Source organism: Henckelia pumila, chromosome 1 (assembly GCF_033568475.1).
Source record: "Henckelia pumila isolate YLH828 chromosome 1, ASM3356847v2, whole genome shotgun sequence".
In the NCBI taxonomy this organism is placed as follows: domain Eukaryota; kingdom Viridiplantae; phylum Streptophyta; class Magnoliopsida; order Lamiales; family Gesneriaceae; genus Henckelia; species Henckelia pumila.
Window position 1 is genome coordinate 101,037,711 of NC_133120.1, and position 26,981 is coordinate 101,064,691.

Sequence of the window (26,981 nt, forward strand, 5' to 3'; positions counted from 1 at the left end):
TCATGCATCTCAGAGCAGTGATATTACTCAGGTGATATCTTTTATTCAGGCGAGGAAGTTGTTGAGACGGGGTTGCCAGGGGTTTCTAGCGAGTATTGTCACGACTTCAGAGCCATCTAGCAGATCATTATCAGAGATAGAGGTGGTTCGTGACTTTCCGGATGTCTTTCCGGAGGACGTTGCAGGAATTCCACCAGTGAGAGATGTGGAGTTCGGCATCGACTTAGTGCCAGACACCGTGCCTATCTCTAAGGCACCGTACAGACTTGCTCCTACCGAGATGAAAGAGTTGAAGGAGCAGATTCAGGAGTTGTTAGAGAAAGGCTTTGTTCGTCCTAACTTTTCTCCGTGGGGAGCTCCGGTGTTATTTGTGAAGAAGAAGGATGGCAGTATGAGACTGTGCATCGATTATCGAGAGCTCAACAGGGTCACAGTGAAGAACAAGTATCCACTGCCGAGGATAGAGGATTTATTTGACCAGTTGCAGGGAGCTTCGGTGTTCTCCAAGATCGACCTGCGATCTGGTTATCATCAGTTGCGCGTTAGAGATGCAGATGTGTCCAAGACTGCTTTCAGGACACGATATGGGCATTACGAGTTCTTAGTGATGCCTTTTGGGATGACCAATGCTCCAGCGATTTTCATGGATCTCATGAACCGAGTCTTTCAGCCATATCTAGATCAGTTCATCATAGTCTTTATTGATGATATTTTGATCTATTCTAGGAGCATTGAGGAGCATAGACAGCATCTTCAGACAGCCTTGCAGACTTTGAGGGAGCATCGGTTGTATGCCAAGTTTAGCAAGTGCGAGTTTTGGCTTGAGCAGGTGGCATTTCTTGGCCACATTATTTCGAGAGATGGGATTGCAGTTGATCAGTCTAAGGTTGAGGCAGTGCAGAATTGGGGTATTCCGAAGAATGCTTCAGAGATTCGCAGTTTCTTGGGTTTGGCAGGATATTATAGGAAGTTCATCAAGGGTTTTTCTTCTATTGCAGTACCCTTGACTTCCTTGACCAAGAAGAATGCGAAGTTTATCTGGAGTTCAGACTGTCAGAGGAGCTTCGATCAGCTGAAGGAAGCACTCACTACTGCACCAGTGTTAGCGATGACAGTACCACACGAGGAGTTAGTGGTGTACACCGACGCGTCTAAACTGGGTTTAGGCGCAGTGCTTATGCAATGTGGTAAGGTTATTGCGTATGCGTCGAGACAGCTGAAGATTCATGAGCAGAATTATCCGACGCATGACTTGGAGTTGGCAGCAGTGGTCTTCGCTTTGAAAATCTGGAGGCACTATCTGTATGGCGAGAAGTGCAAGATTTTCACAGACCACAAGAGTCTCAAGTACTTTTTCACACAGAAGGAGTTGAACATGAGACAGCGCAGATTGTTGGAGTTGGTGAAGGACTATGACTGTGACATTAGCTACCATCCGGGTAAAGCTAATGTGGTGGCCGATGCTTTGAGTCGGAAGTCGTCAGTGGTATCATGTTTGACTGTACAGTTACCACTACAGAGTGAGATTCAGAGATTTGGCTTGGAGTGTTATCCGAGTGGCCATGCACCGAGCTTGTCAGTGTTGACGGTGCAGCCAGTTTTGCGAGATCGGATTAGAGAGGGACAGTCTACTGATGAGGAGTTACAGCGATGGAGACAGAGAGATGAGGCTAGAGGTAATCTCTTGTATACAGTGGAGGATGGTATCGTTCAGTACCGTGGTAGGATGTGGGTACCGAACGTCGATCAGTTGAGAGCTGAGATTTTAGCAGAGGCTCACACATCTCCGTACTCCATTCACCCTGGAAGTACGAAGATGTACAAAGATTTGCAGCTATTGTATTGGTGGCCCGGGATGAAGAGTGACATCGGGAGAGTGGTGTCAGAGTGCTTGACTTGTCAGCAAGTCAAGGCAGAGCATCAGCGTCCAGCAGGACTTCTTAGACCTCTTCCTATTCCGGAATGGAAATGGGAGAATATTACGATGGACTTTGTGGTTGGCTTACCGAGGAGTGCCAGAGGTTGTACAGCGATTTGGGTGATTGTGGATAGACTCACCAAGTCAGCTCATTTCTTGCCGGTGAGGACTACTTATACTTTGACACAGTATGCAGAGCTTTACATCAGAGAGATTGTTAGACTGCATGGCATACCAGTGTCTATTGTGTCAGACAGAGATCCGAGATTCACATCTGCATTTTGGAAGAGTCTGCATACAGCTATGAGGACGAGGCTTTTGTTCAGTACAGCATTTCATCCCCAGACAGATGGTCAGTCTGAGAGAGTGATCCAGGTTCTCGAGGATCTTCTGAGAGCTTGTGTCATTGATTTTCGGGGCTCTTGGGAGACTAGACTGCCATTAGTGGAGTTTACCTATAACAACAGTTTTCAGTCGTCTATAGGTATGGCTCCTTATGCAGCATTGTATGGGAGGAGATGCAGATCTCCTGTGCATTGGGATGAGGTTGGTGAGCGGATTTTGCTGGGTCCTGAGATTGTGCAGCAGACAGCTGACATAGTGACTCAGATTCGAGATCGGATGAGGACTGCTCAGAGTCGGCAGAAGAGTTATGCAGATGCCAGACGACGAGATTTGGAGTTTGCGGTAGGTGATCACGTATTCCTGAAGGTGTCAACGATGAAGGGAGTAGTGCGTTTTGGACGGAGAGGCAAGCTTAATCCGAGATATATAGGGCCATTCGAGATCTTGGAGAGAGTTGGCACGTTGGCCTATCGTTTAGCTTTACCTCCAGGGCTAGCGGCAGTGCACAACGTCTTCCATGTATCCATGCTTCGGATATATGTCTCCAACCCGTCGCATGTGTTAGATTTCGAGCCCTTACAGTTGCCACCAGATCTAGTGTATGAGAAGAGACCAGTACGGATCTTGGCTAGGGAGGAGCGGAGGCTTAGGACGCGGGTCATACCGATGGTCAGAGTCCAGTGGCTGAATCACTCAGAGGAGGAAGCTACTTGGGAGACCGAGGCAGACATGAGGACTCGCTACCCGGAGTTGTTCGGGTAAGTACTTTAATTTCGAGGACGAAATTCAATTTAAGGGGGGGAGAATTGTAACACCCGGTATTTTAAATACGTAAATCCGCATGCATAATTAGGATATTTAATTATTTAAATTTATGATTTATGGGTTAAATAATTATGTGAATTATTTGTGCATGATTTAATTTATTTTTAAGCATTTAACCCATAATTAGTGATTTTTATGATTTTTAGTATTTTAATTATTTGATCGCGTAGACGGGACCGTGGACGGACGAGATGACGACTTTCCACCCAAATTATTTTATGAGCCTTTTTAGAGCCTTAAAATATTATTTTGAGTTTTATTATCTCAAAATTTTAAGTATTTAATTTTATATAATTTTAGGAGTCCATTTTTATCCAAACTAAGCCATTTTAATGACTTTTTATTATCTTTAAAATTCTCTTAATTCTTTATTTCGGGATTTAAATATTTTATTAAGTTAGCTAGTATTTGAATTAGTTAGGAGATCTTTTTTTAAGTTGTTAATATCTCCTAATTAGTTATTAAAATATTATCTACCTAAATTATAATCCTAATCTACCAAACTAAGCGCCCAAACCCCCCCTTTCCACGCCTCATTCCCCTTTTCTCTCAACCAAGCGTCTACCTCAACCTCTCTTCCTCTACTCCATCGACAGAAACCCTTAGGAAGCCATAGCCGCGGTTCTTCAAGCTTCAAACTTGGTCGTTCATCGTCCCGTCGTCCCGGAGTCGTCTCACGCCCGTTTTTCTCTCCATTTTCGGTGAAAGGCATGATTTTCTTTCAACTTTCTCGTGCCTATCAGTTATATAATTGTGTGATTTGTGTATGCATCAAAACTTTCAATTTTTCAGAAAATGGTTTGAAGGGTTCGAATTTTTCTATGTTTGTTTCATGTACACGTTTTTTTTTTAATATAGATCGGTCAAGGGCTGATGGCTGGCGTTCCTTAGGTCTGGTAGGGTCCTTAGGGTCGAGCCATGGCTGGGCTAGGGGCTGGCTTGGGCTCGACCGAACAGGATGGGCTAGAAGGGCAAGAGGAGCCGCAGGTTAGGGTTTCGGGATTAAGGGCTTCGGGTTCGAAGGGCAGGCTGCATGGGGCTCGAGCCAGGGTATGGTTCGAACCGACAGGACCCTGGGGAGGTCCTGCCGGCGGCGCTCCGGCCGGTCGTGGCCGGAGCGGGGCGGCAGCAGGCGATGAAGGCCTGCTGCCCGTGCGGCGCGTCTAGGGAAGGGGTGTTGGAGTATTGGGTTCGGGTTCTAGGGTTTAGGTGTGGTCCGGGTCGGTTCAGTGGTCCGGGTCGGGTCAGTAAGGTAGTGGGTCGGGTTAAGTGAGTTCGGGTCCGGGTTTTGTGGGCCGGGCTCGAGTCTTTTTATTTTTAAAATATTTTATGAATTAATGGGTTTTTGGGTTAATTAATTTGAAATAAAATTATTTGGACTCCCAAATAATTTTATTTGGACTTTTAAAATTTTAGTTAAGTTAGTCCATTAATTTTATGGCTTTTGAGCCCATAAAAGTTATTGGGTCAGTCTTTGGGTTTTTGGGCCCATTGGGCCAGTCTCAGTGTTAATGGGCCAGATTTAGGTAAATGGGCTTGAGTGTTAGGGCCAGCAGTCCAAGACCATCTATGAGAAAATTTGCATGTGTCCTGATTATATATTTAATTATTTTTATGCATTGAAGTTATTTTAATATTTATATGTAAGTAAGAAATTAAATTAAATATATATGAAGGACACACATATTATTCAAGTACATGCATTCATGAAATAATATTTTATGCATGATTTAATGTTTAAGGTTGAGCAAGAAAATATTTTATGTTGAAAGTTGAAGTAGTGTGACAATTTAAGGGGGATTCGTCCCCATATGATTGAAGGGCAGTTTACTGCCAATTTAAGAGGTGATTCGTTACCGGCCACGTACGTTGGTTTCCACGCTGATCAGTATTTAATGTATGATTTAAGGTTACACTACGGATACAACCATGCTATGTTAGAAAAATGAATTGCTCAATAATGTTATGTATTATGTTATTTATGTTTAATTAAGTAAGTTATGTTATGAAATTTTTAAGCATGCTCATTCATGTATATGTATGTATTAGTATTAAATTGATTTAAATTATTTTAAACCTTGCTATGTTAGCATGTTGGGCCTCTAGGCTCACTACACTGGTATGGTGCAGGTGAGTACGTTGAGGATATTATTGTATCCACCGGAGGCGAGGACGTATGAGCAGGCATGCAGTGGCCCCGTGACCGTGATAGACGTCTGAGTCACATGCATGTTTTATTTATGGCAGCATGTTACATTTTTATTATTTTTCAGTATTGATGGTTTAAATATTTCATTGGAATATTTTCAGTGCATGCAGTTTTTAATCATTTTACTTATGCAGTATTTTTTTTTTATTAAATGTTTGACTCAAATATTTATTTTATTTTAAAGAAAGCATTTTTATTTAAGTATTTATTTGTTTATTTGTTTATTTATTTATTTTAAATCTTTTTATTCTGTGCATATATGTATGGGCATATATGTACATATTTTATTTAGTAAGAAAAAAAAATTTTTTTCCGCATATTTATTTATTAATTATAGAGTTAGGGTCGTTTCAGCTTCGATCAAACCTTTTTGTCTATCCGAAATAAATGTCCATTTCCCCTCAGCAACCCCTCCAATATCTTCCAACAATTCACTTAAAAACCAGGACCAATTTTCCCTATTTTCCACTTTCACCACAGCCAATGCTATAGGAAATAGTTTATCATTTCCATCTTTTCCAACAGCTACCAAGAGCTGTCCGCCATGTGGTGTCTTCAAAAAACAGCCATCAATAGCTATTAAAGGTCTACAACCATTTATAAAACCCAACCTCATTGCTTGAAGACAGAAATACATTCTCCCAAATGTTGGTTGCTCGAAGGAATGGTCTCTTTTAAGGATCAACTTGCTGTCGGGGTTGAAATTTCTCACTGTCTCGCAATAATCCCATAGAGACAAATATTGGGCACCATCTTGCCCTCTAAGGTTCTTTAGAGCTGCTCTTTTTGCCCTGTACACCTTGTACTTACTAGTTTTAACTTTGCATTTTCTCAAAACTGTCATTTTCAGTTTATCCACAGCGATCTTTGGGTTGTCCTTAATGGTATTTTCAATCCTCTTAGCCAAATATTTATATGTTGCGAGCTTGTTGGATGGAGCTTTCGCACAAGTGTGCTTTCCTGTCATTGTTTTCACTTGAAATAATGGACCTCCCATTATGACCGATGCATGAAGTCTCCAATCACATCCGTTCTTGCACACAGCTGTCACTCGAGTTTTTTCATTCTTCTTAAATGTAATTTTTATACCATGTCTAATTGCCCAATCTGCTAAAACCTGTCTATATTGTGTCACATCTTTAAATATCATTCCTACCACCATTTGAAGATGTTTTGTACTCAATCTTTCATCGTAACTTGGATGCTTGTAATCATCCTCATCAAAACCAACTATACTTAACAACCGATCTTCCTCCTCAACATCAGTGCACCAACTTTCTAACAAAGGTTCCTTCTCTTTTTTCTTTTTCTCCATCCTAGATTTTCTTCGATCTATTTCTGTGTTAACCTCTACATCCACATCATCACTTTCTGTTGATGACTCACCACAGCCAGATTCAGAACTTAGATTTGTCCCAAATTCTGTACTCTTTGTTGCAAGCTGTTCATCTTCATTTGTATCATCATCAAGAGGTGGTTCATTCTCAACTAGGTGATCATAATGAAATTGTTTATCATTACCAACTAGATCATCACTATGTAACCGTTCATCAACTACAATTTTTGATGTTTGTCTTTTCCTACACCCAAAATCAATAATGCATCGCATATATGCTTCATCATTGGATTCATCAACAGGATCAACAACTTGCAGTGACACACAACTATTATTTTGACACCATATTGTAATTTGCTTCGACCCATAATAGAACTCATACATGACACTAACATCTTCGTCAGTCTTTAACATAACCAAGCCCTCATCAAGTGATAAATTTGGTTTCTTGTAGAAAAAATCAACATGAAAGCTTTCATCTCCATACAAACAATACATTCCGAATAGATCTTTATAATTAAACTTACCAAAATCAACGTATGGAAATTTAAAATTCTGTCCACCAATATATTGTAATGCCTCATTCTTTACAAAAACACCACCAATCCACAGTTCAATACAGATTGTCAGCTCCATCAAGATAATATGACCTATCATAAAAAAGGATAAAAGAAAAACATATAAATAAATCAATAATTTAGGCTAACTAAAACCCAATAAGCAAAAAGAAAGAATAACTAGGGGTGAGTACTAAATCGACCAAAAAGATTTAGTGTTCAAGAATATTTTTTTAGCCAAGTCAAACAACATCATCTAAAAGAGAGATATATATATTGAAATGATCAAAATTTTCGGAACAACCATGTAAAAACAAAATCATATAAAACTCATCTGCTTTAGAGAAAAAAATTTCGACATACAATAGTTGAAAATAAGATTTACCTATGTCAGATTCACAAGTTTCTATTTTTGGTTCATTGGTTTTGATTTTCTCCTATTCAAAAACTAGGGCTTGCAGTAGGCAAATGGGATTTTTGAACGAAGAAAGAAAAGAACGATGAAAGCTCGGGAATCTTGAGTAGCATTTTTACTTTATGTTTTCTAATTGGGCCAAGAACTAAAGTTTAAAGAGAAGCCCAAGATATTATTTAAGCGGAAGCATTAAAAAAAACAAGTTTATGTTCTGGAATTAGATTATAGATTATTTTAAATTGAGGGCTCTTTCGTCTTTTCATAAATTTATGAGCCAAAATATTTTTTTTGGGGAAAGTGAGCACAAAAAAAAATAAGACAGGGATTGAAATGCTCAAATTTGTTACACAAGGGGGTGTTAGCTCATTGATAATTTCACAGGGGTATTTGGCGTCATTTTCTCATATATAAAACATAGTAGGGCTCTTGTGGAACGGATCAACTCAACTTATATTTATAATAAAAAATAATATTTTTTGCATAAAAAATAATATTTTTCTTGAGTGGTCTAAATAAAAGATTCATCCTACGAAATTGACCCGCGAAATCATCTCACAAGAATTTTTGTATACAACGAATTATGTGTGTCAAGTGCTAGTATATGGAATGATAATTGTAAGATATTTAACCAATATTTTAGGGGTATCAATTCTGGTGGGTCGGGTTGGCCGTTGGCGAAAATATTCTTTAAAAATTTCCCGACCCGAACCCGAACAAAAAACGACCAACTCGAACCCGAACCTGGCTAACCCGATCAATCCGATTTTTTTTATTTTGTAACAAAATAATTAAATAAAAATTCAAAACACACAATAATAATAGTAATATTTAATTTAATCACATAATAACAAAATCTAACCTTATATATAATTTAAATTTGAAAGTCTAGTCCTAGAAAATTTAAAGTATACTTATTACAAAATAAACATTAAATGACAAAAATTTATTATATTAATACACAATAAAAAAATTTCAAACATACAATGTAAAAAAATGTAGCAAATCTTTCTTATTTTTATATAAAAATAATAATAATAAAAATCTTCGGTTCTTCTCGGGTCAAGCCGGGTTGAATCGAACCCAACCCAAACTCGATTAATTTTTTCGGGTTAGTTTCCGGGTCAATCCGATTCGACCCGAACAAAAAAACCCTATCCCTAATCATATATTTTTTGGGTCACTACTCGTGTTAGATTGACGAGTTTGGTTGAATTTTGACACCCCAACCACATTTAAAATTTCACTTTAAATCAAATATTATCGTCCAAATATATAACTTTCGGCAAGAAAGATCGAATCGGGTCGAAAAGATGTATGTGATTGACCCTGGTACAAAATATAAAATATTCCGGGCTTTGATTTTATTTATTTATTTGGTTTAAAAAAACACCAACACAGGAAAAAAAAACAAAGGTAGTCCAGCAAACTATTTGACTTGGCGTGCGAAGCGAAGCGAGGGTTTGGGAAGAATATCCGGCGGCTGAAGCGAAAATGTCAGGCGTAGAGCAAGCAGACACCAAGCCCACCGATCCCTCCGGCGGCGGTCACATCAGTCTCAAAGTCAAAGGCCAGGTCTCACTCTGCTCTCTACTTCCCTTCTCCTCTTTCATCTTCCCGTTCCAATTTCTGCTTCCGATTTTTTTGTTGTTGATTGTTTTTAGCTTGTCTCTATATCTGTTTATTTTGATTCCGTGATGTGTTCGTGGGATGATTGCTGCTGATTGTTTCGTTTTCTAGGGTTTTAACTGTGTGTTTCTGTGCTGCCCCTTTTATGTTCAATTTCCCTGTGGAAATGTTAAATCTCGTTTACGTTTAACATTACTCGTGTTGAAGGTGTTTGTATTAATCACTTCGTATGGTGGTGGTTGAAGTTTTATTATTACGGCTGGAGCTGAAAATGTATTTCTGGGAAAATTTTGTTTCGAAAGTTTTACTTAAAAATTTCCCTTGAGGAAGCCAGACGCGGGGCTTGGTATAATTTCATGTCTGTGGTCTACTTATATATAGTTATCAAATGCACAAGTAGGCACATGAGTTGATTGGTTCTAAGTTCTAGGCGCAGAGTAGAGTGATGCATGATCATGGAGGAAAATGTCACATGTAATTCAGTAATTCGGTACCACAAGGCGTCAGCTTGGTTATTGACTAGTTCCTTTAATGAAATCATTGAACAGAGCAGTGGTAAATGAGAAACATGAGGCAAGGTTGTCATGAGAAGTTGAGAACACTGTTCTCTTATTGAAAATCTCGGGCTAATTGCATTCACACCCCCTGTGAAAAGTCTAAAAGGCATAAAACCCCCTGTGTAAAATTAATAGCATATTAGACCCTATGTTTTAAAAAAATTAGCATAAAAACCCCTCTGAGAGGGTATAAATGTGCCCGAGTTTGTATAACATAGGGGTGAAATGTACTACATTTTAAAAAACCGAGGGATGCATTAGCCTATTAATATTTCTTAGGGGGTTTTATGCCTTTTAGACTTTTCACATGGGGTGTGAATGCAATTAGCCCGAAAATCTCTGTACGGAGCTCCCCTTTTGAAATACAACTGACAAATACTATATATGCATTATTTTGGGTTTCAGAGTTTTCGATTAACAGGTTCATTATGTTGGTAAATCCAAGTCAATTGTGGGACAACTTTTTCCTTAATTTGTATTTTTCTTATTTCTCTATATTTTCGTAGCTGGTTTCTTTGAATGATGTTGCTGTTATTGAAGTGCTTGTGGGTTAATGTTTTTAAATTTTTTGTTTTTTTGTGCAGTTTTTTAGTGCTATTGAACTTAGAGGAAGCAGTTTATTTTTTCTATTTTTCTCGTATTATCTTTTTTTTTCCTACCTGAACCTACTTGGCTTTTTTTGTTGGGGCTGTCAAGTAGGAGCAGGTTTACTACCTCGAGTTATCCTTGCAGGTGCTCAGCAACCCATGTCATAATCTCATTATCTTGGGTTTCTTTCATGTGACAGATGAACTTCGCTTGCAGAAGAATACACCCTACCAAATCTAGACATTTTTTGTTAACATGAATTGAGTAAACATGACTTTCTGGTACCAGTAGAAATGTGGGAATATGTTGTTTCAAATGTTGTCTTATCTTCTTCTCTCATATTCCCGACCACAAACGGGGAATTCCTTGTGCTTTCTCAATACAGTGCTGCTTTAGTCTAGCATACGTCTTCAGGGTCTCTCGCTGTATTGCTGACCTGATTAATTATTTCAAACTCTTTGGAAAACTCATGCTATGTTTATTAAACATCTACTTACAATTAATTTGTAATTTTGTGGGTAGATTATTATTTGGAAAGGTTTTTAACACACAAAATCTAACCTGCATGCGTTTTCTAGGATGGAAATGAGGTGATTTTCAGGATTAAGAGAAGCACCCAACTGAAAAAACTCATGAATGCTTATTGTGAACGTCAATCAGTGGATTTCAACTCCATTGCTTTTCTGTTTGATGGCCGTCGCCTGCGAGGGGAGCAGACACCGGACGAGGTAATGCACTCACTATCTCACTCTCTCTCTCACACACACACACACACAATTGTCAGTTGAACTCAACATAAGTTTTCTTTGTAGCTGGAAATGGAGGAGGGTGATGAAATAGACGCAATGCTGCACCAAACTGGAGGAGCGTCTGCTTAGCAAGTACAAGAGAATGAAAAGGGTGTGGGGTTGTAATATAAAAGCACTCTTATTAGTCCATCTTCTTTGACTCTTATCTAGAATTGTGTTTCACTATTTTATTGACCCGACCTGATGTGTCGGACTTATGTCAACATTGGTATCTAGTATATTTACTTATTACCCCTATGCTTGTATTTGCAAGCGTGGTGTCGGTCTTCTGTCAACATTGGTATTTACTTATTGACATACCCCCCTATGCTTGTATTTGCAAGCGCAGCATTCTCTTTTCTTCTTTTTAGCTTTTGATTTGTTTCATCATGCCCTTTGCCTGGTCTTTCTTCCTCAATGGGGAGGAAAAATCTGAATTTATATTTTCTGTGTTTTCTTGAAGTGGCTACATGATTTGGAAAGATTCAAATGAGCAGGGATTAGGACTCGTTTATGTGCATGTTCTGTTGCTGCCTCCTGATTGTAGAATCTATTTCGAAAAATATGTTTCTTGAATTGTGTTTCGATATGTAAATTGGTGGAAAACATGCCCGTTTTTTTTCTGCAAACTTAAACTATTTGACGATTTCACCATTTCGAATTCATTCTTTCTAATATAAAACTTACCAAATGAGATTCCGTATGATTTGAGTTTTGGATCTCTGATATTGGGATCTGAACTGCTCTGCATTTGAACCCAACTAGTTTTTCATTTAATCCATTTTGACTTGTTAAAACATCTGCACTAAAACACGAACTCGGTGATGCCCGAAGATATAAACCAAATGAATGGTGGATGTTACACCAGTAATTTCAAGTGATATTGTATGATGTTGTATTACTCTCGCTGGATTTGTTCACTCAGTTCAACAGTTTTCGTAAAGCGTATAATTTTCCTAGTTCACAGACAATGCTCAGTGTACACACATCATTAAACCAAAATGCATAAACTGAATTTTCTTCCCCAAAAGAATACATGAAGTTGCTGAAAATTAGTCCTTTGTCCGGTTTTAAGTTAGGCCTTGTCGATTGTCACTCAGTCACTCTCCTCTCCCCTTCTAGCAAAGCTGACAGGGTGGTTAATATTTGTGACATGCCCAAAGTTAGGCAGGCCTTTTATCCGGTTTAAAATCGATTATTTTGAGGGTGGGTATGTTACATCAGAACATGTCTATGTTGCCCTTCGGGTTCCCTACCTGAAAGGCAATCGAACGGACCGATCTCTTGCGGATTATTTGATCTGCAAAGATGATCGGGTCCGTTGATGCTGACAGACAAAATACCGTCTGTCAGCATAGACCGACTCATTATGCCATGTGAGTTTCACCCTCTGTAGCATTTATTCGGATCCATGCTCAATGGATGATCAAGATCTATTGGATGAATTTCATTTCAAAGCATACTCCATCTTATTATTTTGTATGCTAGCCAAACAATTTATCCAGAGATGTATAAAGAAAAATATGTAATCATGGAATAAATTAATAAACAAACTAAATATATTGAAACTTGTGACAGTTAATTGATATCTAAACAGAATATTATAAAAATAAAAATAAAAACATAATTTTAATAGTTCAATCGGTTATACAAAAAGTAATCGACATGATTGAATCGTTATTTACTAACAATAGCAAATGATGAAAACAATCCGGTATATTTTTTTAGCACAAACGAAATTTCGCAGCTACTAGAAATTTTTTAAATAAATATTATTCTTTAATTTATCAAAGTGGTTACTTTATAAAGATAGTCGAATTTATATTATATTAAAAACAAGATATTCCCACAATGAATCACAAAATCTTTTTAATTTAATGCAAAATTGGTAATCACACCCCTAATTTTTCTCATGAGCAAAAAAAAAAAAAAAAAAAAATTGTCACGTGGCTTGCATGCTGTATATATAAAGAAGAGGGGGACACACAGAGGAGTGAATTAAAAGAAGAAGAAAACAGAGCAGTTGCTTGCAGAAAAATATCACAAACTCAATGGGGAAGAAGACCCAATGCGGATTCCCCAAACGCGCCCTTAACTATCTCTTCCCCATTATGCTCTCCCTTCTCCCCGTCTCGAAATCTTTCGACTACGGAGAAGCCCTTTCCAAGAGCCTCCTCTACTTCGAGGCGCAGCGCTCCGGCCGCCTCCCGTACAACCAGAGGGTGCGGTGGCGCCAACACTCCGGCCTCACCGACGGCCTCGAACAAGGGGTATTGATTTTTACTCTTGGTCTTCACTAGTTCAAAATTAAAATCCAATGTGGGTCTCGGGCGGACCACTTTCGTTCGATCACGCAGTGAATGTGATATATGTGTATGTGCGTTGGAACAGGTGGATTTGGTGGGAGGATACTACGATGCCGGAGACAATGTGAAGTTCGGTCTGCCTATGGCTTTCACCGTGACGTTGCTTTCGTGGGGGGTGATCGAATTCCGGGAAGAAATCGCGGCGGCGGGGGAACTCCGGCATGCATTGGAAGCTATCAAGTGGGGAACTGATTATTTCATAAAGGCACACACTCATCCTCATGTCTTGTGGGCTCAGGTATATTTATAGCTGCACATTATTAGATGAATAAATTATGTTAGATGAATTCATTTTAGACAATGATGGATTTTGATCGATTCGAGAATTATAAATCAAACATTTGTAGTAAAATGTATTGTTATAAGCAGTAATCCATCCCCCAATCACGCTGGCAAATAGAACTCATCGCCCAGTAACAATCTCGTATCTCCCTAGATTTTATTCGGGTCCACAATTTTCAAATCCTTGTTTCTTTTTCCTCTAAAGCAAATCCCTTTAATTTGCCTTCAAAATTCAGACAAAAATCCGGAAATTTTAACGTAAATCAAGTGCCCAATTAGTACCTCGTGCTCTGTGAAAGTCACCAGCCGTTAAGTGTTTCACTATGTGTAAATGTATACTATTGGAATAATATATACATAAAACCATTTTAATTAGAAAAAAAACATGGTATATTAATTATATTTCAGGTGGGTGATGGTGACACCGATCACCTGTGCTGGCAGCGGCCGGAGGACATGACGACCTCTCGGCGAGCTTTCAAGGTGGACGAGGAGAATCCCGGATCCGACGTGGCGGCGGAAACGGCGGCGGCCATGGCGGCGGCGTCCATCGTGTTTAGGAGAACGAACCCACATTACTCCCACCTTCTCTTGGAACATGCACAACAGGTATAGTTAGTTAATGAGGTTGTTAAAGATAGATGGAACTAGCTAGATTAGGTCATTTAACGCACGTAATCTTGCTAGATATTATTTAATAATGACATTGCATTCCAAATCAAGTTATTGATTAGGAACATAATTAGTAGTAGTTCCATCCACTTGATCGGACAAAGACAAGTGGCTATTGACAAATTAATTTTAGTCTCTGGTTTAATTTGCTCTTTTCTAATACGATTTTTTCAGTTGTTTGAGTTTAGTGACAAATATAGAGGAAATTATGACAAGAGCATAGAAGGAGCAAAGGGTTACTATTCGTCGGTGAGTGGATACATGGATGAATTGTTGTGGGCAGCATTTTGGCTATACAGAGCCACCGACAATAATAGCAATAAAAATAATAATAATTATTTGAATTATGGTATTCAAAACGCCAACTCTCTTGGTGGGATCACTTGGGCCTTGACTGAATTCAGCTGGGATGTTAAATATGCTGGCCTCCAAATTCTTGCTTCCATGGTATGATCATTTTTTCAACTTCTTTGATTTAGAAAATTTGGTGGGAATTAGCTATATATTAAATTTTGAGATAACTAATTAAGTATTTATGTGTTGACAAAATATCTACGAATTTTATTTTACCTAATTGTCGACTTTATACGATGGTTAAAAGGAGTGTGAGATCTCAAAGCTAGGTGACTTCGCTTTCTTTGGTTCCATGTTCTGGCTTTTAATGTGCATATTTTTTAAATTATTATAAAATATTGTTCCAACAAATAGATCCCAAGCCATAATTAATTCTCATTCAATTGTATGGGGCCATGTTCTTGGCGCCACAATCCCCAAATTTGGTATCGGTTCTTCGACCAAGAATTCAGCCCATCACCATCCCCCATCAATATATACAAAATCTAAATATTATATCACTGTCCCCTTTCCCTTTTATACCCCTCTATAGTCTATATACAGCTTTCATTTGGCTATATATACAAACACACACACACAAGTCACACCCCTTCAATGGAATTATTAAATTCTATTTTTCATTTTTAGCATGATGCAAAAAACTAACTTTATTGATCAATCATAGGGGGATATATTATGGACATAGCTAGTTCTCGTAGACATATTATATATAAGGTATATATGTACGTTGCTTGCACATATTCGATTACCGACACGATCAATATACACTACAATATTATCTCACACACTAATGAAAATATTTCTTCGTTGAGATAATTTTGTGATTTCGAAATCAACGTGTGATCGAGTGTATAATTGAAGGTGCACATGCATGTCACATTTTTCGTTATACATATGTACCAAAATCTATTCTCCTCTAAGTTCAAGCAGGTCCAGTTCATTATGATTAATGAATTCCTGATCTCTACGGGGACATTATGAAACGACCCTAACTCTCTAATAAATAAATATGCGGAAATTTTTTTTTTTTTTTATACTACTAAATAAATATAAGTACATATATGCCCATACATATATGCACCAAATAAAAATACTAAAAATAAATTCATGACTAAATAAATAAACAATTTAAATACTTAAATAAAAATGCATTCTTTAAAATAATTAAACAACTGAGTCAACCCTAGAATTAAAAATATACTGCATAAATAAAATAAATAGCAATGTGCATGCACTAAAAATATTTAATGAAATATTTCCATAAACCTCAACCACTAAAAATAATAAAAGGTTTCATGACACTCAAGCACGGTGACTCAGAAGCTGTCACGGTCACGGGGCTACTGTAGCACAGCTCATAGATCCTCACCAGCGGTAGGAGTAACCTGCTCCTCTACGTACTCACCTGCACCATATCAGTGTAGTGAGCCTAGAGGCCCAACATGCATACTAACAAGGGTTTAAAATAATTTAAATCAATTTACTACTAATACATACGTATACATGAATGAGCATGCTTAAAAATTAATAACATAAATTTCATAAATAAACATACATAATATCATACATACATAAGTTGTTGAGCATTTGTTTTCTGAACATCGTATGGTCCTATCCGTAAGTGTGACCCATAGTGCGACTGATCAGTCTAGGAAACCATCGTACGAGGCTGGTGGCGAACCACCCATACATAAATGGCAGAAAACTGCCCATACATAAATGGCAGAAACTGCCCATACATAAATGGCCACACTACTTCAATTTCCACCTAAAATATTTTATTTGCTCAACCATAGAATTTCAATCATAGCATAAAATTGATTTCATGAATGCATGTACTTAAATAAATTGTGTGTCCTTCATATATATTTAATTTAATTTTCTTACTAACATATAAATATTAAAATAACTTTAATGCATAAAAATAATTAAATATATAATCAGGACACATGCAATTTTCTCATGGATGGTTCTGGACTGCTGGCCCTACACTCAAGCCCATTAACTTAAGATTTGGCCCATAAATCAACCAAAGCCCAATAAGACTAATTTAGGCCCAATAACACTGTCCCTGGCCCAATGGGCCCAAAAGCCCAATAACAGGCCCAATAACTTTCATGGGCTCTCAAGCCCATAAAAATTTCTGGCCAACTTAAAAATTTAAATAAAAATTATTAAAAGCCCAAAAATAATTAAATTAACCCAAAATAATTTAATGAACCCTAAATAAATTAAATGGTACCAATTAAATTTTTGGGAATTTAATTAGTCCATTTAATTCCTAATTAACTTAAAGACTTAAAAATAAAAATACCCGAGCCCAATTAAAATAACCCGAACCCGGACCCACTTAACCCGACCCACTAACCTACTGACCCGACCCGGACCCAAGACCCGACCCGGAAACCACCAAAAACCCTAGAACCCGACCGCCCCCTTCTCCATTCTTCTCGGCCGAGAGCAGCAGGCCTTCTTGGCCTGCTGCCGGCCGGCTCCGGCCGCCCCTGGCCGGGGCGCCGCCGCCCGGACGTAGCCCACGTCCGGGCGGACCTAACCCAACCAGGCCCCAGCCCCCATGCAGCCAGGAACCACCGAGCCGCAGCCATTCTCCCCAAACCCTAAACTGACAGAAAAATGGGCAGCCATGGTTCAGATCGATCCAGGCCGATCCTAGCCCGTTCCAGCCCTTGTCCGACCCTACCACTCGACCCTAGGGACCCCAAGGAACCCCTCTAACCGTGGACCAGCAGCCTACCTAGCCATGGACATGAAAAACGTGAGCATGAACTCCAAGAAGCCAAACCGAGAGCAATAAAGAAAGGATTTGAAAATTCTTGCTGTCAAAAATAATGAATCTCGGTCCTACACACCCACACACACACATACACTGATATAGGATTAAAAAGTGAAGAAAATCATGCCTTAACACCGTAGATATTGATTTAACACGCGTAGGACGGACTTCGGGACGCCGGGACGACGATGGCTTGCTTGGAACCTTCGAAAATGGCTATGGATTCTCCTTGGAAGTGGCTATCTGATGAAGAAGAGGAAGACAAGGGATGGGGGTGGCGGCTAATGCTAGGAGGCGTGGGGTTTGGGGGTAGAATTAGGGTAATTTGGAATAATAAAGTTTTAGGTTAATTAAAATATTAATAAGGGTTTTAATCCCACAATATATAAAATTTAAAACCCTAAACAATATTTAAAAACTTGATAACTCATGTGAAAATCCCGAAATTATTATTTAGGAAAATTTTAAAAATACTAAAAAGTCAATATTTTGACTAATTTTGGATAAAAATGACCCCTAAAATTAAATAAAATTAAATACTTAAAATTTTGAGATAATAAAACTCAAAATAATATTTTAAGGCTCCAAAAAGGCTCATAAAATAATTTGGGTGGAAAGTTGTCATCTCGTCCGTCCACGGTCCCGTCTACGCGATTAAATAATAAAAATACTAAACATCATAAAAAAAAATCACTAATTATGGGTTAAATGCTTAAAAATAAATTAAATCATGCATAAATAATTCACATAATTATTTAACCCATAAATCATAAATTTAAATAATTAAATATCCTAATTATGCAGGCGGATTTATGTAATTAAAAATACCGGGTGTTACAATTCTCCCCCCCTTAAATTGAATTTCGTCCTCGAAATTAAAATACTTACCCGAACAACTCCGGGTAGCGAGTCCTCATATCCTCCTCGGTCTCCCAAGTAGCTTCCTCCTCCGAGTGATTCAGCCACTGGACTCTGACCATCGGTATGACCCGCGTCCTAAGCCTCCTCTCCTCTCTAGCCAAGATCCGCACTGGTCTCTCCTCGTATACAAGATCTGGTGGCAACTGTAAGGGCTCGAAATCCAACACATGCGACGGGTTGGAGACATATCTCCGAAGCATGGATACATGGAAAACATTGTGCACTGCCGCTAGCCCTGGAGGTAGAGCTAAACGATAGGCCAACGTGCCAACTCGCTCCAAGATCTCGAATGGCCCTATATATCTCGGATTAAGCTTGCCTCTCCGTCCAAAACGCGCTACTCCCTTCATAGGTGACACCTTCAAGAATACGTGATCACCTACTGCGAACTCCAAATCGCGTCGTCTGGCATCTGCATAACTCTTCTGCCGACTCTGCGCAGTCCTCATCCTCTCTCGAATCTGCGTCACGATGTCAGCTGTCTGCTGCACAATCTCCGGACCCAACAAAATCCGCTCACCAACCTCATCCCAATGCACCGGAGATCTGCATCTCCTCCCATAAAGTGCTGCATATGGAGCCATACCTATAGACGACTGAAAGCTGTTCTTATAGGTAAACTCCACCAATGGCAGTCTAGTCTCCCAAGAGCCCCGAAAATCAATGACACAAGCTCTCAGAAGATCCTCGAGAACCTGGATCACTCTCTCAGACTGACCATCTGTCTGGGGATGAAATGCTGTACTGAACAGAAGCCTAGTCCCCATAGCCGTGTGCAGACTCTTCCAAAACGCAGATGTGAATCTCGGATCTCTGTCTGACACAATAGACACTGGTATGCCATGCAGTCTAACAATCTCTCTAATGTAAAGCTCTGCATACTGTGTCAAAGTATAGTTAGTCCTCACCGGCAAGAAATGAGCTGACTTGGTGAGTCTATCCACAATCACCCAAATCGCTGTGCAACCTCTGGCGCTCCTCGGCAAGCCAACCACAAAGTCCATCGTAATATTCTCTCATTTCCATTCCGGAATGGGAAGAGGTCTAAGAAGTCCTGCTGGACGCTGATGCTCTGCTTTGACTTGCTGACAAGTCAAGCACTCTGACACCACTCTCCCGATGTCACTCTTCATCCCAGGCCACCAATACAATAACTGCAAATCTCGGTACATCTTCGTACTTCCGGGGTGAATGGAGTACGGAGATGCATGAGCCTCTGCTAGAATCTCGGCTCTCAACTGATCAACGTTCGGTACCCACATCCTCCCACGGTACTGAACGATGACATCCTCCACTGTATACAAGAGATTACCTCTGGCCTCATCTCTCTGTCTCCATCGCTGTAGCTCCTCATCAGTAGACTGTCCCTCCCTAATCCGATCTCGCAGAACTGGCTGCACTGTCAACACTGACAAGCTCGGTGCATGGCCGCTCGGATAGCACTCCAACCCAAACCTCTGAATCTCGGTCTGTAGTGGTAACTGTGCAGTCAAACATGATATCACTGACGACTTTCGACTCAAAGCATCTGCTACTACATTAGCCTTACCCGGATGGTAGCTAATGTCACAATCATAGTCCTTCACAAGCTCAAGTCATCTACGCTGCCTCATGTTCAACTCCTTCTGGGTGAAGAAGTACTTGAGTCTCTTGTGATCGGTGAAAATCTTGCACTTCTCGCCGTAAAGATAGTGCCTCCAGATTTTCAACGCAAATACCACTGCTGCAAGCTCCAAATCATGCGTCGGATAGTTCTGCTCATGAATCTTCAACTGTCGCGACGCATATGCGATAACTCTGCCACTCTGCATAAGTACTGCGCCCAAACCAAGCTTGGACGCGTCGGTGTACACCACTAACTCCTCATGTGGCACTGTCATAGCTAACACCGGTGCTGAAGTAAGTGCATCCTTCAGCTGATCAAAACTCCGCTGACAATCCGGACTCCAACTATACTTCGCGTTCTTCTTGGTCAAGGAAGTCAAGGGTACTGCAATAGAGGAAAAACCCTTGATGAACTTCCTATAGTATCCTGCTAAACCCAAGAAGCTACGAATCTCCGAAGCATTCTTTGGAATCCCCCAATCCCTCACTGCCTGCACCTTGGACTGATCCACTGCAATCCCATCCCTAGAAATAATGTGGCCTAGAAACGCCACCTGCTCCAACCAAAACTCACACTTACTGAACTTTGCAAACAGTCGATGCTCTCTCAATGTCTGTAAGGCTGTATGCAAATGCTGTGTATGCTCCTCAATGCTCCTCGAGTAGATCAATATGTCATCAATGAATACAATGACAAACTGATCTAGATACGGCTGGAAGACACGATGCATGAGATCCATAAAAACTGCTGGAGCATTGGTCAACCCAAAGGGCATCACCAAGAACTCATAGTGCCCATATCGTGTCCTAAAGGCAGTCTTAGACACGTCTGAATCTCTGACTCTCAACTGATGGTAACCAGATCGCAGATCGATCTTGGAGAATACCGAAGCTCCCTGCAACTGATCGAATAAATCCTCTATCCTCGGTAGCGGATACTTATTCTTCACTGTGACTCTGTTGAGCTCTCGGTAGTCAATGCACAATCTCATGCTGCCGTCCTTCTTCTTCACAAACAACACTGGAGTTCCCCATGGAGAAAAGCTAGGACGAACAAAGCCCTTCTCCAACAGCTCCTGAATCTGCTCCTTCAACTCTCTCATCTCTGTAGGAGCAAGTCGATACGGTGCCTTAGAGATAGGCACAGTATCCGGCAACAACTCAATACTGAACTCCACCTCCCTCACTGGTGGAACTCCTGCAACATCGTCAGGAAAAACATCTGGATAGTCACGTACCACCTCTATATCTGATAAAGATCTGCTAGAAACGTCTGTGGTAGTGACCACACTAGCAAGAAAACCCTGACATCCATTGCGCAACAGTTTCCTCGCACGAACAAGTGATATCATCTGAGGAATACTGCTAGACTGAGATGCAAAGAAAGTAAACATCTCACCTCCTGCTGGCTTCACTGACACTGTCCTACGTCGGAAATCAATCGAAGCTCCATTAACTGATAGCCAGTCCATACCCAAAATCAAGTCAAACCCAGTCAATGGAAGAACCACTAGATCTGCTCGAATGGAGTGTCCCTGCAACTCCAATGCCAGATCCCTGATGACACTAGTGGTAGTGATAATCTGTCCGGATGGCATGGTAACATCGTAACCACTGTCTACAACCTCCGGTGAAATGTCTATCCGTCTGATAAAATCTCGGGAGATAAACGAATGCGTGGCTCCTGAATCTAGCAACGCAAACGTGGAGTTGCCTCCAACTAGAATTCTCCCTGCACGCAGAAGATTCCCAACAATTCATACCACTATGCTCCCAAGGTTAAAACACTAAAATCCTTAATTCTAATCACAAAGAAACAAAATTCTTATTCTAGCATGCTGATAATTAAACTCATGTAACAGGCATTCAGTTATAATCGCAATTAAACAAAAGCAAAGAATTGAAAAAGTTCTAGGGGTTAGGTATACCGGTGATCAAGGAGGTATCTGGGTCTGCCTCCTCAGCCTGCATCACATAAACTCGCCCACTGACATTCTGCCTCTTCGGGCAGTTGGCAATCTGATGCCCTGGCTCCTTGCAACGATAGCAGACTCCTGCTCCCAATAGACACTGCCCGGAATGCATCTTCTGGCACTTCGAACACACTGGATATCTCCCTGGAGTAGGGGCCCCGCCCCTAGTCTGCTGCTGTGGCTTCCCCTGAGGCCTCTGCTGATTCGGGCCCTTAGATGGCCCTGTAGACTGTTTCTTCGCAGGTGGCTGCGAAGATGGTCGCTGATACCCTGTCTGCACAAACTGCCTCTTACCCTGCTGCTCTCTCTGTATCTCCCTCCGTCCCTCTTCGGAACGCAAGGCCCTGCTGACTGCAGACTCATATGTAAAGACGTCTGCCATACGTACGTCATGCCTGGAACCTCTCTGCGACGTCCTCCTCGTGGGACAGTCTGGGACGGGCAGCCTGCTGCTCCAACAGAGCAGTAATACCCGCCATCATCGTGGCACTGGCCTGCTCCAGTGCTGTCATGGGGTGCTGCTGAGGTGGCGGTGGAGGTGGAGATGGAGGTCCCCCACGTCGGTTCACTGGTCTGGGAGGCATTCTGCACCACCACATATTTATTTACGTAAATCGCCATGCATAACTAAGTGTTTAAAATTAAGGCTAGCTTAAATTCTAGAAATTAAATCATACTATAAACATTTAAAACTTACAGACCGGTAGCGTGGATTTCTGAGCTAGCATAGCAGTAGTGACCCCTCCAAGAACCGTGCTCTGATACCAACTGAAACGACCCTAACTCTCTAATAAATAAATATGCGGAAATTTTTTTTTTTTTATACTACTAAATAAATATAAGTACATATATGCCCATACATATATGCACCAAATAAAAATACTAAAAATAAATTCATGACTAAATAAATAAACAATTTAAATACTTAAATAAAAATGCATTCTTTAAAATAATTAAACAACTGAGTCAACCCTAGAATTAAAAATATACTGCATAAATAAAATAAATAGCAATGTGCATGCACTAAAAATATTTAATGAAATATTTCCATAAACCTCAACCACTAAAAATAATAAAAGGTTTCATGACACTCAAGCACGGTGACTCAGAAGCTGTCACGGTCACGGGGCTACTGTAGCACAGCTCATAGATCCTCACCAGCGGTAGGAGTAACCTGCTCCTCTACGTACTCACCTGCACCATATCAGTGTAGTGAGCCTAGAGGCCCAACATGCATACTAACAAGGGTTTAAAATAATTTAAATCAATTTACTACTAATACATACGTATACATGAATGAGCATGCTTAAAAATTAATAACATAAATTTCATAAATAAACATACATAATATCATACATACATAAGTTGTTGAGCATTTGTTTTCTGAACATCGTATGGTCCTATCCGTAAGTGTGACCCATAGTGCGACTGATCAGTCTAGGAAACCATCGTACGAGGCTGGTGGCGAACCACCCATACATAAATGGCAGAAAACTGCCCATACATAAATGGCAGAAACTGCCCATACATAAATGGCCACACTACTTCAATTTCCACCTAAAATATTTTATTTGCTCAACCATAGAATTTCAATCATAGCATAAAATTGATTTCATGAATGCATGTACTTAAATAAATTGTGTGTCCTTCATATATATTTAATTTAATTTTCTTACTAACATATAAATATTAAAATAACTTTAATGCATAAAAATAATTAAATATATAATCAGGACACATGCAATTTTCTCATGGATGGTTCTGGACTGCTGGCCCTACACTCAAGCCCATTAACTTAAGACTTGGCCCATAAATCAACCAAAGCCCAATAAGACTAATTTAGGCCCAATAACACTGTCCCTGGCCCAATGGGCCCAAAAGCCCAATAACAGGCCCAATAACTTTCATGGGCTCTCAAGCCCATAAAAATTTCTGGCCAACTTAAAAATTTAAATAAAAATTATTAAAAGCCCAAAAATAATTAAATTAACCCAAAATAATTTAATGAACCCTAAATAAATTAAATGGTACCAATTAAATTTTTGGGAATTTAATTAGTCCATTTAATTCCTAATTAACTTAAAGACTTAAAAATAAAAATACCCGAGCCCAATTAAAATAACCCGGACCCGGACCCACTTAACCCGACCCACTAACCTACTGACCCGACCCGGACCCAAGACCCGACCCGGAAACCACCAAAAACCCTAGAACCCGACCGCCCCCTTCTCCATTCTTCTCGGCCGAGAGCAGCAGGCCTTCTTGGCCTGCTGCCGGCCGGCTCCGGCCGCCCCTGGCCGGGGCGCCGCCGCCCGGACGTAGCCCACGTCCGGGCGGACCTAACCCAACCAGGCCCCAGCCCCCATGCAGCCAGGAACCACCGAGCCGCAGCCATTCTCCCCAAACCCTAAACTGACAGAAAAATGGGCAGCCATGGTTCAGATCGATCCAGGCCGATCCTAGCCCGTTCCAGCCCTTGTCCGACCCTACCACTCGACCCTAGGGACCCCAAGGAACCCCTCTAACCGTGGACCAGCAGCCTACCTAGCCATGGACATGAAAAACGTGAGCATGAACTCCAAGAAGCCAAACCGAGAGCAATAAAGAAAGGATTTGAAAATTCTTGCTGTCAAAAATAATGAATCTCGGTCCTACACACCCACACACACACATACACTGATATAGGATTAAAAAGTGAAGAAAATCATGCCTTAACACCGTAGATATTGATTTAACACGCGTAGGACGGACTTCGGGACGCCGGGACGACGATGGCTTGCTTGGAACCTTCGAAAATGGCTATGGATTCTCCTTGGAAGTGGCTATCTGATGAAGAAGAGGAAGACAAGGGATGGGGGTGGCGGCTAATGCTAGGAGGCGTGGGGTTTGGGGGTAGAATTAGGGTAATTTGGAATAATAAAGTTTTAGGTTAATTAAAATATTAATAAGGGTTTTAATCCCACAATATATAAAATTTAAAACCCTAAACAATATTTAAAAACCTGATAACTCATGTGAAAATCCCGAAATTATTATTTAGGGAAATTTTAAAAATACTAAAAAGTCAATATTTTGACTAATTTTGGATAAAAATGACCCCTAAAATTAAATAAAATTAAATACTTAAAATTTTGAGATAATAAAACTCAAAATAATATTTTAAGGCTCCAAAAAGGCTCATAAAATAATTTGGGTGGAAAGTTGTCATCTCGTCCGTCCACGGTCCCGTCTACGCGATTAAATAATAAAAATACTAAACATCATAAAAAAAATCACTAATTATGGGTTAAATGCTTAAAAATAAATTAAATCATGCATAAATAATTCACATAATTATTTAACCCATAAATCATAAATTTAAATAATTAAATATCCTAATTATGCAGGCGGATTTATGTAATTAAAAATACCGGGTGTTACACATTAAATATTTGTTGTCTATTAATTACCATCACCAATCTTAGCAGCTTGTTGCATTTACAAATTACACACGCCATGTGACCCTTATTCAAAACATATATGTTACAAAACTAAATCAAGAACGTACTCTAAAATTTGTAAACCATTTACTAGTTTGAATTTGCCAGCTACATAATTTTCAATCTTGGATGATAACAAATGATCACATTGCATGATCATATTAATGTACTCGTTCAGATACCAAAGGAAGACAAGAGTGAAGAGCAGAAGCGAATCCTCGAGCACTACACTTCGAAATCAGAGCACTACCTCTGCGCGTGCTTGAACGAAAACAACGCCACCAACGTGCGGCGCACCCCCGGCGGGCTCATGTACACCCGCCGATGGAACAACATGCAGTACGTCTCCACGGCATTGTTCTCCCTCACCCTCGCCTCCCACCACCTCCACTCCACCAACCAGACCCTAAACTGCCCCGCTGGATCGGTCCGCCCCGACGAAATCCTGTCGTTCGTGAGATCCCAAGTGGGATACATCTTGGGATCCAATCCCATGGGGTTGAGCTACTTGGTTGGGTATGGAGACACGTACCCCAAGAGGGTCCACCATCGGGGAGCTTCCATGGAGTTGCATAGGGGTAAGGCGTCGGGGTTCTTGGGGTGCAAGCAGGGGTACGACAACTGGTATGGGCGACAGGATCCGAACCCGAATGTGCTCGTCGGAGCGCTCGTCGGGGGACCCGATAGCGAGGATGAGTATAGGGATAGGAGAGGGAACTTCATGCAGACGGAGGCGTGTACTTACAACACAGCGCCCTTGGTTGGGGTTTTCGCAAAGTTGTATTCTTTGGAGAATATGATCTCGAGTGGAGCTACTTTAGGGGATGTTTCTGTTGGATTAATATCAAGTGTATAGAAACTAAAGTTTACAACATATATAAAAGTTAATTTGCTATCATTTAATGTGCGTTTTGATAAATCACTTTATTTTGATATAAATCATATAAGTTAAGTAAAACGCATTACGAAAACCCTTACAGATCATATCACGTTTATCCGAGAAGATGTTGATAGGGGAATCAAACTTCTTCCTACTAAACGTTCATCTAATTCATCCATCCTAACGCTTTTTGAGGCTAATTTTTTTTTTAACGTTTTTATGGAAGTATAATTTTGCTTATTTTATTATTTTAGATACGGGTTGGTTACCTCTGCCGACACCGGAAAACGATATTTTCTTAAAAAAGTGGGGGTTTTAAAACTTGGGACACATACACGTGGGTCGGTCTTAATTATGAATGTGTTTATACCTAACGAAAAAAGCTCTCCCCCAAGATTTTTTTTCCATGTATGTATGGGATTATTTTTAAAAAAAACATATGTGATGGGGTATGAATGATTAAAGTCTAACGAACGACTTGTATAGGTGGG

At 40.1% G+C, this 26,981-nt stretch overlaps 3 protein-coding genes across 3 annotated transcripts; 2 read left to right on the top strand and 1 right to left on the bottom strand.

The window, feature by feature from the left end:
• Positions 1 to 5,628: 5,628 nt before the first annotated feature.
• LOC140876452 (uncharacterized) lies at positions 5,629 to 7,593 on the bottom strand. Its single transcript, XM_073280422.1, has 2 exons — positions 7,576 to 7,593; positions 5,629 to 7,283 (listed from the first exon to the last, which is right to left on the bottom strand). Exon 2 carries the CDS (start codon positions 7,267 to 7,269, stop codon positions 5,629 to 5,631), a length of 1,641 nt encoding a protein of 546 aa, XP_073136523.1. The 5' UTR covers positions 7,270 to 7,283; positions 7,576 to 7,593.
• Positions 7,594 to 9,000: 1,407 nt separating this feature from the next.
• Positions 9,001 to 11,460, top strand: LOC140874685 (small ubiquitin-related modifier 1-like). The gene is made up of 3 exons (XM_073278045.1): positions 9,001 to 9,177; positions 10,955 to 11,104; positions 11,189 to 11,460. The coding sequence occupies exons 1-3, from the start codon at positions 9,097 to 9,099 to the stop codon at positions 11,252 to 11,254; spliced, it is 297 nt and encodes a 98-aa protein (XP_073134146.1). The 5' UTR covers positions 9,001 to 9,096; the 3' UTR covers positions 11,255 to 11,460.
• Positions 11,461 to 13,196: 1,736 nt separating this feature from the next.
• LOC140870742 (endoglucanase 11-like) lies at positions 13,197 to 26,466 on the top strand. The gene is made up of 5 exons (XM_073273140.1): positions 13,197 to 13,434; positions 13,556 to 13,768; positions 14,221 to 14,421; positions 14,659 to 14,931; positions 25,789 to 26,466. Exons 1-5 carry the CDS (start codon positions 13,216 to 13,218, stop codon positions 26,464 to 26,466), a joined length of 1,584 nt encoding a protein of 527 aa, XP_073129241.1. The 5' UTR covers positions 13,197 to 13,215.
• Positions 26,467 to 26,981: the final 515 nt, after the last annotated feature.

What these genes read in the sequence shown, in the direction of transcription:
- LOC140876452 (XM_073280422.1), bottom strand. Translation starts at nt 7,269, where the DNA reads ATGGAGCTGACAATCTGTATTGAACTGTGGATTGGTGGTGTTTTTGTA.
- LOC140874685 (XM_073278045.1), top strand. Translation starts at nt 9,097, where the DNA reads ATGTCAGGCGTAGAGCAAGCAGACACCAAGCCCACCGATCCCTCCGGC. An exon ending in GTCTCAAAGTCAAAGGCCAG is followed by an intron (nt 9,178 to 10,954) that starts GTCTCACTCTGC and finishes TGCGTTTTCTAG; the next exon opens with GATGGAAATGAGGTGATTTT. An exon ending in GGGAGCAGACACCGGACGAG is followed by an intron (nt 11,105 to 11,188) that starts GTAATGCACTCA and finishes TTTTCTTTGTAG; the next exon opens with CTGGAAATGGAGGAGGGTGA.
- LOC140870742 (XM_073273140.1), top strand. Translation starts at nt 13,216, where the DNA reads ATGGGGAAGAAGACCCAATGCGGATTCCCCAAACGCGCCCTTAACTAT. An exon ending in CCGACGGCCTCGAACAAGGG is followed by an intron (nt 13,435 to 13,555) that starts GTATTGATTTTT and finishes GCGTTGGAACAG; the next exon opens with GTGGATTTGGTGGGAGGATA. An exon ending in TCTTGGAACATGCACAACAG is followed by an intron (nt 14,422 to 14,658) that starts GTATAGTTAGTT and finishes CGATTTTTTCAG; the next exon opens with TTGTTTGAGTTTAGTGACAA.